Below are 11,887 nucleotides of genomic sequence, written 5' to 3' on the forward strand. Positions count from 1 at the left end.
CGCCACCGCTCAACAGTCGCTCCAAATACTTCGCTCAACGTAGCTCGTTCAACGATAACAAATAAATATGAAATTCTGCTTAGCTCTGCTGTCGCTGCTCTTGGCTGTGGTTAGTAAGAATGCATACTWTTTAACCAGTTYGATTATTCAACGACTCYAYCTGATTGTTGTTTCYAGGTMTTCGCCGTCGCAGATCATGCCGGTCACTCCGATTATGTGGTCAAAACCAAAGAGGACTTGATACGCTATCGCGATGAATGTGTTTCGAAGTTGAGTATTCCCTCGGATCTGGTGGATAAGTACAAGGAGGGGAGCTTTCCGGATGATGAGAAAACTCACTGTTATTTGAAGTGCGTTTTAGAGAAGTTCGAACTGTTCGATGAGTCAAAGGGCTTCGATGTGCACAAGATACACCACCAATTGGAGGGCGCTAATGCCGATCACTCAGACGCTACACACGGAGCTATTGAGAATTGCGCAAAGGAAGCCGCTGGCGATGACGCATGCGTTCGTGCATATCGTGGCTTCACCTGTTTCCTCAAGAACAACGCACAATTGGTGCAAGATGGCGTCAAAAAAAGCAGCAAATAATGTTTTTAAATAAAAAAATGTGCGAAAAATATATCTTTACTCCAAAATTATTTGTTTTACTTGTATACATACATATGTTTAAAGGGAAGGCAAAACAAAACAAAACTTAGCTTTCAACATGTCTTTACTCTCTTCTGGTCGCAATCGGTCGAGTATACCATAATTATTTTTTTATGTTTTCTGGAACCTCTTAATTCTCTTTCTAATATACTGATTTTCGTTCCTAAAGTTAATTTTCTTATGAAACTGTATGGATATAGTTTAATAACCAATCATTTGCTAACAGAGAGGGTCTCTTCTGCCAGAAGGTCAACTTCAGCCTTAGACTACCAACCTGCTACCTTCAGTATCTTTCAAGTAACTGTAAAGTTGGCTGCGAACAAGGTAGATGTACTGCTTAGAAGTGCAGCTTCCTTTAGAAAGGTTTGCATTTGTTACCATTAGCACATTAGCAGAGCTTCAAGACTGCCCCTTGAGCTCACTGATAGTGCCCTGAAGTTTAGTTAAGGAGAGTTTGACCTCCTTATCAGTAGCATCAAACTATCTTGTCATCTGACTTGTTTGGGTAGCTGGTCACTGCGGAAACTACAAAACAGATAAGCTTGCTGGGTGGGCACCTTAACTGCAATTTCATCAGATTATTAACGAGTCATTCCATTGATGTCTACTTGCGCTTTAGCGTTGGATTTGTCAACAACCGAAACTCTTGAGGTTCTGAGATCCGTCAGAATCAAGTAACGCGTGGGTGGTCATACTTGGCCTTAGCAAGGTTCACCTCAATGCCATGCTAGGTATTCTGATTGGACAGTGAGATTACATACCTTGCCGGACGCAAATTACCAATTTCTTCTAAATTGTYAAGCTATTGCCAGATTGGAATTGAAACATCTCTGTAGTCTCACTATCAGCCGATCTGTAAGGGTCTGGTGGTCTATATCCAACAGTTTTCAGAATCACAAAGAACAAGCGTCTACAGCTGTCTTAGAGGGCTCATGCCTTAGCTTTGTAGTGAACATAACCATGCGTTACCACAACCAATTTAAAAGCGTCCACTCCTTATTTAAGTCTCGTGTACCAAATATCCATTTTAGTTTACTATAGTGATTCATATATCATAGAATCGGTCCATAAATTATTTTCATAACAACCACSTACTTAATATTTTGCATTCATTTTGGGGTGTGACTTTATACTGAAATATAATAAAAATATATACAAAACTAAGTTGTATTCTACAAATGTATATATGCATGTATATGTACATCTTTATATACTTTGTGACAAAATCCCAGAAATGGTAAGTAAGCCCCACAAGATGTAATACACTTATGCAAACGCCTTTTCCAGTCCTTGAAACAATTTTCATAAGCAGTTTTTGGGATAGCCTTCAGCTCCTTTAGCAAATTTTATTTTATCCATCGATCGACTGAAATGGGTTCCACGGAACGGCAATATCAGTTTGTGGAACAAGAAAAAATTACACGGATCAAAATCTGATGAATACGCTAGTTGATCAATGGTATTCATCGCGTTTTTGGCTTTCAATTCGCTAACAATCGTGGCTCGATGCGTAGTGCATTGTCATCGTGTAAAATCCATGAATTGTTCTTCCAGAATTCTGGTTTTTTTCGAMGGATGTTCTCACGCAAATGCTTCAATACGGTCAAATAAAACTCCTCATTGACCGTTTGTCTCTCTGAAACCTGTTTACTGTACTCCTTTTGAAAAAAAAGTCAGCTTTATCGGGACGAGTCGAGCAAGAACGCGTATCATACATAAAATATCCACCAAAATCATTCGAAGGGATCTCTTGACAGTCCTGCCACCTTAGCAAACTACATTTTTTTTGAAATATCATTTACCCGGGGAATTAAATTACAATTTCCGAGTGCTTTTTGTCACAATGTATATGTAAATATAATTGTTTATAATTACAACTACAAATCGGTAATATTCTTGTTTTGTATGTCTATAAATATACATATATATATCAGTGTATCTATAAATCTGTATGTATATACAATATAAAACGTAAATACGTTTACACACATTCATATCACATATGGATGAGTCAAAAATTTGAATAAGTATAAGGGTAACATTAAAATCATACACAAAATGTGGAACAAATACACAGTTATCAATAAAAAGTGCGTTTTAGTCTTCAAGACCTAGGTATGAAAATATGCCACTAAGAAAAGACCATCTCAGACGAAATATTTCGACAATAGCACTAGATGGGCAAATCGACTTTTTTGGGAGTATTGTCTCAAATAAATTATTTTCGAAAGTTTCAGTCCTAAGTAGTTTTMTTTTTAGTTTTTCGAAGTTTGGGTYCAAAATCTAAGTATTTRTRTTCAAATTTCGAMTTKGAGCTKTCTGAAAACATATTTATTAATTACAGTATGTAAATTCTTCAAGAAGTAAAAATATATGAACCATCTACGGTTTCTTCTCATTTCAATTATGTATAACATTTTTCGGTTGAGCTATATAATATGACAAATGCTGTTCAGCGTAATAACAAAATTAACCAGTTAAGTACCGTTAGTAAAATAAATTAACGTATAAGTTACGTATAAGTTAAGGTATAACCCTGATTTTATAACTGTCATTACAGCAATTTTCTCAAAAGATACAGAGAAATATTTCTTCTTGCTGCTTCAAAAAACATAATCCCGAAGTTTCATTGGTGTTTTTATAAAATCCAGGCCTATATCTCCAATTTTCCGAAATTCTCAATAATTCTCATAAAAGTTTCCTAATTAAAAAAAAAAAAAAATATTTTTTTCGTTTCCGATAACAAGCCTAGACAAGAAGTTGACGGCTGAAAATATGTGTATCAGCAGGATCGTTGATGTTTCCGCCATTTTTTTTTTTACTTAAAATAATTTTTATTTTGTAGTTCAATAAAAAAWTGCAAAAATCGGATGTGATGTGCTTTTATTCGCCTATAATAAAAGGGGAAAAATTTTCGTTTCTTGACGGTACTAAAGGATTCCCTACCCCCTTTAAGCTCTCAACTAAAATCATTTGAATTTGACTCTTTCCAAAAGGAAACGAAGTATTGAAGGGTTCTTCAAAAACTTTGAAAAATCAAATTTTCCCTTAATTGTCACTTCTTTCCTAAATCCCCACCGCTTTTTTTTTGTACACCCTAATGGACATGTCCGTAGGTCATGCATGCTGAAGCAAGTGCTCGCATACATTCATTTGTATATACGTATGTATTGTATTGAATTGAAAATATAACAAGTAAGAAAGATAAAGTTCGGGTGCAACCGAACATTTTTGACATAGACACATACCATTATAAGAGAAGGATTGTCTCTTAATTTCAGTTATGTATATATAGTATATCACACATTGACCGACAAAAGTCAACTATAGGTACTGGGGTCCAAATACTAGGCGCTTGAAAAGTGTTTATTGGATTTAAACATAAAGTGGCACACACTAAAGACATTATTCGTGCAAAGTTTTATGACGTTATATGAATTACTTCTTGATTTGTGTACTGAAAACTGAACRAATCAAGTGAAATTTTAAATTGCGAAATAGGAAGTAGGCGTGGTTGTTTTCCGATTTCGTCCATTTTCACAATGTAACACCGCAATCGGTTGGTCGAGTCCCGAGATGTGGGATTTCACCAAAAAGTGGATGGTGCCATGTCCATCGTTTAATTTTCATATCGSCTCCCATAAAGCTTTCTCATACCATCTAGGTGGTAAAATTTAATGTCTCTTGTGTGTTTAGTTCTTGATTTACGAGCTTTTTTTAACAGTATTTTTTGGTCATTTATACATATATAGGCTGCTATATATATTTCTGGACTAATAATGAAAATAGGAATATTTATCAACGAAAATGGTTTTATTGTTTTTCAAAATATTCTCCATCAAGMTTTATACACTTTTGCGTGCGCTCAAACCAATTTTCGAAGCACTTTCTCCACTCCGATTGAGACACCTCCAAAAGATGGTTTTTGAATGCTTCAACAGCATCTTCTGGCGACGAAAATCGTTSACCACGCATTATTTTCTTGATGTGTGGGAATAAAAAGAAGTCATTGGGTGCCAAGTCAGGGCTGTACGGCGGATGACCCATCAATTCGACGTTTTGGCCGGTTAAAAAGGCGCTGGTTTGAGCCGATGTGTGAGAGCTCGCATTGTCATGGTGCACAATGATTCGTCTTCTCTTGTTCGTTTTTCGAATTTCTCCGAAGACTTCAGGCAAACAAATGGTTTTGCCGAAGAAACAGGCGACCATTCGCTTCGAAGTGCTTCTTCCACGAACAACTTTCATTGGATTTGGCTCGTCTTGGAAGACCCACACGGTCGATTGCTGTTTTGTTTCGGGCTCATACGCTTAGATCCATTATTCGTCACCTGTGACGATCTTATGAACGTCTTTTGAAGCACAGCGATCGTATTTTTTCAGCATTTCTTTACACCAATCCACAGGATCATTTTTTTGAGCGATTGTCAAATTGTGCGGGATGCAACGAGAACAAACCTTTTTTACGGCCAGTTGTTCATGCAATATCGAATGTATGCTGGTGGGAGAAATGCATAGGCATGCCTCTATCTTAAGGTATGTTACATGACGGTCTTGCATTATCAGTTCACGTACGGCATCGATGTTTTCTGGCACAACGGCTGTTTTTGGACGACTTTCACGGAATTCGTCTTTGAGTGAGCGTCGGCCACGCTTGAATTCGTTGTACCAGTTTTTCACAGTGCTATAGGATGGTGCTTCATAGCCATACAAAGATTTTAGTTTAAGATTAAAGATTTTATATTACCGATGCAGTCTTTTCATGATAATCCACGTCGAAAATTGTGAAAAATGATCGCACGAAAATGTTCACGAGTTAATTCCATTTTTTGGCCCAGATGAATTTTTTAATTCCCTCTAAATAAAACAGTTCACGATTAAATGACAAAACGTCTGAGTGATGTTATGCTAAAAATGTCAAACTTTCCAATGGAAGTGTCAGATTGCACCTGGYGACACTTAGTGTTGCCTAGGCCAGAAATATATATAGCAGCCTATAACTGTATATTTATCTTGCTTAGTTTTAAGTGATACGTGCAACCGTCCGGTGAACAAAACTATAATACTCTGGAGCAACTGGTTGCAAGAGTATAAAAATGAGTTACAAACCGTAGCAATTGATGTGGTTATTGCTTGTGAGATAAGGTCAGTTGTGGACTGATGTATATATATATGTACTCGTATATGCAAATAAAATATCTCACAGTTTAATTACCAGTTTTCTTACTTTTAATTATTCTAAGAAATGATTGTAAGTTAGTGGCAATAAATAAGTTTAGTACTTAGCTGATGTGCACATTAAGTAATTGGAAAAGCACCGGCATATTTAACAAGCTTCATGGCAGCTCAGCGCCGTTGATAATTAGAAGAAAATATAAAAACAATGAGCTATTTCGATGAAGTTCAGCTTTACGGTGGCTTTTGATTTATTCRTATATAATTTGTAAGACAAAAAATCTACTAATAAATGATTTCTACTATTTTTAATAACAATTCATAATTGTTGAAATATTCACAAGTGGTAATAATGTTCGGTTACTGGGTAAATTAATTTAGAGCTTGATTTAATAGTGATTGTTTTGGGTCGATTTATAAACTATAGCTTTATATAATTGTTTCGCTTCAACTGCTATTTAAAATATATTAATTTGAACTACCTAAAAAAGTACGGATGCTTTTTATCAGTTCGATTAATTATCTTAATGGGAAAATAGTGAACTTTGAAGCTAAATGAATGAATACGAATAGCTTGTTGACAATTCTCTATTTATAGACAAAGCAAGCAGTAGACGGTAGGAATAGATGGTACAAAATAGAGCTGGAAAAAATTTGTCAATATACAATTATCGATACATTTTATAATATCGTTTGTTAATATACCATTATCGATATTATTAATAATATCTGCATATTTTATTCAGCATACATTGATAATTAGGAGACACAATCGCCCAATAGGAAAAACGAATATTTAAGGGCTCTTTAAATATATTTTTACATAAATGGAAGGAATTCGGAGTGCATCACACCTCGATAATCGAAAAAACTGCCAACAAAACCGTGTTTTTTGACCTACCTTACCTACCTTGGTCTTTTCTACTTCGTCTCACTTTTTGCACGATCTTCGGCTGATTGATTGTCTGTTTCCAGGTCGTAAGCATAGATCCAATACTCAGCGCCAGTAATAATACATTTGTTGACATCTTGGGAGTCAGAAAATTTTGTTTCACAGAGGTTAACGCAACGCTTTTTTTCGAAAAATTTCAGCGATTTTGGAACCAGTCGTGCTTAATTTTTCTTATATTCAAATGATCTTGCAAGATGGTTTTCKCTGATCCTTCAAATACTCCAACGATGCTAGTAAGATGTCTGACTTTTAATCGTCGTTTCTCAATCACCAATCCTTTTTTTTACTGTCGTGTTCATCATTATCAGTTGATGTTGTTGGTCATGCTGATATTTTAATTTATCGATGTTTTCTACTTAAACCTAATGTGAGATTACAATTTTTGCCTATCAAATTTGCTGAAAATAGAGTTCTTCTTACAGTGCATGATTGGAAGTTTATGAACATATTGGTGAACATTTTTGAGCTTCATTGTATAAATTCTCTTTTTGTGCTCCGCAACTTAGCGATTTTTACCAACCAAGCTTACCCTACAATCTTTCCACTTTTTTGTTCAAAATATAATATATTTATTTCATGTGTAACTGAAAAGTAAGAAATAGTATAGCAGAATCTTAGAATAGCTCTATTTCTTCTAAAGAGGRTAAAAAATATCATATTAAGAATATTTCAATTGAGAATGTAAAGTCCTCTGTCGACGAACCTCTATAAGTCACCGTCCCGTCTTGGTATGTATAATGTAATAAATGGTGCAGAGGCTTGGACGATGTCAACAACGGATGAGTCCACGTTGCGATTTTTCGAGAGAAAAGTTCTGCAAAAGATTTATGGTCCTTTGCGCGTTGGCCACTTCGAATATCGCATTCGATGGAACGATGAGCTGTACGAGATATGCGACGACATTGACATAATTCAGCGAATTAATTAACGAAAACACTACAGCTCTGAAAGTATTCGACGCAGTACCTGCCGGGGGAAACAGAGGAAGAGGAAGATCTCCACTCCGTTGGAAGAACCAGGTGGTGAAAGACCCAATTGGCGTCACGTAGCGAAAAGAAGAAACGATTGGCGCGCTGTTGTTAACTCGGCTATAATCGCGTAAGCGGTGTCTACGCCAATAAAGAAGAAGAGTATACTTGATTTAAATTGTTTCTGGCCACTCCCAAGTGAAACGCCCTCAGAGAACTTTACTCACTTGCGTAATCTTCTCCACATGACTCCATTCTCCACTTTTATGGCACTCTTTATATAAATGTCTGTCCGTCCGTGTGTCTATATATACGAGAATTTATCTTTCACTCCTTTTATCTCCAAGAAGCTACGCATTTGTCGGATTCACCTACATCGGACCACCATACAAACGACAAAATCAAGTTCTTGTGCGGAAACTTCTTTATTTGTGAAGTGCATTCCAGTTCCTAAGTTTTTTATTATATGCATAATGGGACTGAAAATGTCACATTTCGAAGGAAAAGTATTTGGTTTATAAACAGAGACTTTGGAATTGGAAAAATTAAAAACAATTGCTTATCTATGTTTTCGAAGCTCTCATTCTCGCATATGAACTCAAGTTAGTATGTAGGAAGTAAAATATTMGCTCTTGAGCCGATGATAGTAAAGCCCTTATTAATATTTCTTGTTTCCTACACACAAATCCAAATCTCGAGCGGAATTCAAAGCAGCGCACAGTTTTATTTTTGGCTAGCGATTAAGTGATACGGCTTTGCTTCGTGTGAACTGCACTCGCTCATCCATATTTACATACAGACAGCTTGCACTGTTTGTAGTTTTGACGTCTAACGGCTCCAGCAGTGACTTTACACTTCTCAGTTGCATTCTGAACTTGGACAATGMSACAAGCAATGAAGTGCACAGCGTTCGTWTTCATTCTTCTTTTTGCTGCATTATTCGCRCACGTAAGTACACACATAAYCGCACGGCAACAGTTTAATTTAATTGCATTGTTTACTGTCTCGACTTTTTTGTGTGTTCGCCAATGTTTGTGTGACAGATCAACGCCGATTACGAGGAGAAGACAGAGGATGATTTCTTAAGCGCGGGCGAGCGTTGTTTCCAGCGTGAGCGCTTGGCCGCCTCCTATCAGCGTCGCTTCGACAACTTTGATTATCCGGACGAGGAGCCGGTCCAGCGCTATGTGCACTGCATTTGGACAGAGTTGAAATTATGGAATGATCGCACCGGTTTCAATGTCGAACACATAGCGGCACTTTATCGCGATAAGGCGAATACGGAAGTGCTGGTGCCGATATTGAGCGACTGCAATCGGAATGCACAGAATGAGCCGACCCTCAAGTGGTGTTATAGGGCCTTCAAGTGTGTGCTAAACAGTCGGGTGGGTCAGTGGTTCAAGGAGGATGTCGGTCGCAAGTTGGAAGAGAGGCGTRTGGGAAATCATGTCGCTTAAATTGCTTTGCACACACACACATRCATAATTACGWTTGTTGTTTATTTRCTGATAAGCAAGCACATCTGTTTGTGTAAAAATAAAATATTTGTTGTTTTTGGCATAATTATATGCACATACAGTTATTAAAAATCAGTTTCGAAAATCAGTGAACTGTAATAAATATGATTTTAATCGTAAAAGAAATTAATAATACATGTGTGTATGTTAGCATATAATATCAGTAAATATATATGTAAATCATATATGAACATAAWTTTGGTTTCTCTCATAATTTCGCACTCACTACGTACTCCTTCAGCCAAACACCCATTYGTCCTGCTGTCGCGCARCGATACGCCTCGTAAGCCCACAAATCCAAATCCGCTTGCTGATGCTTTTGATTACAGTAGYCCACTACGGTCATCACTTCGTTCTCATTGTGCTCTTTAATGAAAAACTTCGCCACGCGCTTGGCGTGGTAGCCACTGGCATCTGTCCATAAGCCCATATTGCTAGCTACGCAACGCAAGTAGGCGCCGGTTTTTTGTTCGGTATTACGGTACTCCTTGTTCATTGACGTGGGCGTAGAGCTGTTTTGAACACAAAATCCGTGCGCCTTGTAAAGTCTTCGAGATGCTTTCTCGTGTTCGGAAATCGGTACTGCTTTTGCGGGCTTGAGAGACTGTAATGAAGAAAAACAAATTATTATCTTGGAATTTTATTTACCACTGTATATTTAGGTTTGGCTTTAAAAGTAATTCCTTTCTATTATAAACAATCCTCAAAGTGCTTTTGATAAATTCAGAAAGCTTCTACAGTGCGAATTTTTCATCATCTCTGCTATTGGGAAGATTGGCCACCGTAATCTACGTTATAGTGGTTCAGCCCCAGGCATACATCGTGACAATAAAGCAACCAGAAATTGTAATTAAATGATATTTAAAAAAAATTATATTATTATGTATTTTGCTAAGTTGGTAGGACTATCCTTAATTACTATGCCAAATATGAGCGCCATCTGTCAATCAGTTTGTCTACAGCAGCTGCTTAAGTCGGTACACCTCAGTAGTGCCTTGCGATTTTTACAGTGCATAAAAATATCGAACAAAGAGTTTGTCTAAAATTTTGTGTTACTAAAGGAATTTCGTGTGAGYGATCATAGCGAATGTTGGAAAGTACTTACGGTGATTCAGTTTTATCAAAAACAYAAACCTACGAGTRTTAYAATGCCTTCAAAAACGRTCGTGAGATTGTYGAAGACATGCCTCGTTCTGGACGACATTCGACCTCTTAAACCGACGAAACCTTACTAATCGTGGTAGTATTAAAGTTGATCGACCACCAAACACCTCACAGGTTCGGTGAGAATGTGTTGAATGAAGACGTCAATAAAAAAAAATTTGGCATTTCGAGAGATGATAGCTCTTAACTACATCCTCAAAATGTCACCATTAGACCATATTTACAGTGAATAGKGAATGAGCTTTAGAGTCATGATTAATTACTTTTTCATCCCTGAAATAGAGGATTTTGATGTGGACGACCTCTGATATATGCTCTATAGCCAACAAAGCAATTAATTTATTTAATGAAACTTTTAGTCAAAAATTGGGCCTATTGGCTGAAATTTTATCGAGTCAGCCGCGGCGGTCACTTGACCCAAATGATTTTTAGAACATAATGGCAAACCCTCATCTTTATAATAAAGGTAAATTTTTGGCCATATCATTAAATTAAATGCGTTTTATTTCTCCATGAAAGTCACATGTTTAAAAAAACATACAACTCGAAAATCAATTAAATCAAAAATATAGAATGCGAAATTCAACTCCTATCCTTATTATAGTCAGGCGCTTAGACCATTACCTTACTTTACTTTATTACCTTACAAATGGAGGATACTAGTAACTTTGGATAAGATGTTTTATTCATAGCAACCGTCACCATTTCAAAACTCTATTTTGGTAATTGTTCCACTGCTCCAACTTGAAATTGATCTTACAAGGTGCGTTCCAAAGTAAACAGGACTTTTTTAATCTAGCGCCACCTGGTGGCGTCATCTATATGTCGACTGGTGCGTTAGAATCTGCTATCTTTATCCATTGTGCAGTAACATTCATGACATTTCATTAATTGGAAGAGGAGTTATTGCGTTTTAAGTGTCAGTATGTTTGTGTTACCGGTGCGAAAATGAGCTTCGAACAAAGAGCGAACATTAAATTTGGAAAAACTTTTACCGAAATGTTTCAATTGATGAATTTTGATCAAAAATCATATTTTAACCAATAATTATTCCCCGTATTCACCTGATATAGCACCGTGCGACTTCTTCCTTTTCGGAAAAATGCATTTGCCCATGAAAAAAGAAATAGCGTTATGCAGACGTATAACGGCTTGCACCGGTATACTGGCGGCCATACCGGCCAATAGCTAAAACACTCATTCGACGTGCTTATGGACCGTGCAAAAATCTGTAATGAAGCAGAAGGAGACTATTTTGAATAAAATAAATTGATTTTTCCGAAAAACAATTTATTCTGTTTTTTTTTTAAGTCCTGTTTACTTTGGAACGTACCTTGTATACTTCATTTGGGTGATCCAAGTATAGGTACTTTTTTCAATAGTTTTTTGTTTTTACAGCTGTCATGTCATTATTGTTCAGTATTGTTTGGAATTTCATCATGGAAAAACTTACGCCTGAACAA

General features: G+C 36.6%; 3 protein-coding genes across 3 annotated transcripts in view; 2 read left to right on the forward strand and 1 right to left on the reverse strand.

Moving 5' to 3' along the window:
- Positions 1–638, forward strand: LOC108972865 (general odorant-binding protein 99b). The gene is made up of 2 exons (XM_018939745.1): positions 1–109; positions 178–638. The coding sequence occupies exons 1-2, from the start codon at positions 68–70 to the stop codon at positions 589–591; spliced, it is 456 nt and encodes a 151-aa protein (XP_018795290.1). The 5' UTR covers positions 1–67; the 3' UTR covers positions 592–638.
- A 7,809-nt stretch (positions 639–8,447) lies between these two features.
- LOC108972862 (general odorant-binding protein 99a-like) lies at positions 8,448–9,390 on the forward strand. Its single transcript, XM_018939742.1, has 2 exons — positions 8,448–8,691; positions 8,787–9,390. The coding sequence occupies exons 1-2, from the start codon at positions 8,626–8,628 to the stop codon at positions 9,198–9,200; spliced, it is 480 nt and encodes a 159-aa protein (XP_018795287.1). The 5' UTR covers positions 8,448–8,625; the 3' UTR covers positions 9,201–9,390.
- A 36-nt stretch (positions 9,391–9,426) lies between these two features.
- The window catches only part of LOC108972861, a 3,490-nt gene continuing 1,029 nt past the window's right edge, over positions 9,427–11,887 (reverse strand). The window contains exon 2 of the mRNA XM_018939741.1: positions 9,427–9,864. Within this exon, the coding sequence (XP_018795286.1) occupies positions 9,469–9,864 (396 nt within the window). The 3' untranslated portion in view covers positions 9,427–9,468. The remainder of the gene's footprint in view (positions 9,865–11,887) is intronic.

Source organism: Bactrocera latifrons, unplaced genomic scaffold, assembly GCF_001853355.1.
Source record: "Bactrocera latifrons isolate USDA-ARS-PBARC rearing strain unplaced genomic scaffold, ASM185335v1 scaffold_432, whole genome shotgun sequence".
NCBI classification, from domain to species: Eukaryota; Metazoa; Arthropoda; class Insecta; order Diptera; family Tephritidae; genus Bactrocera; species Bactrocera latifrons.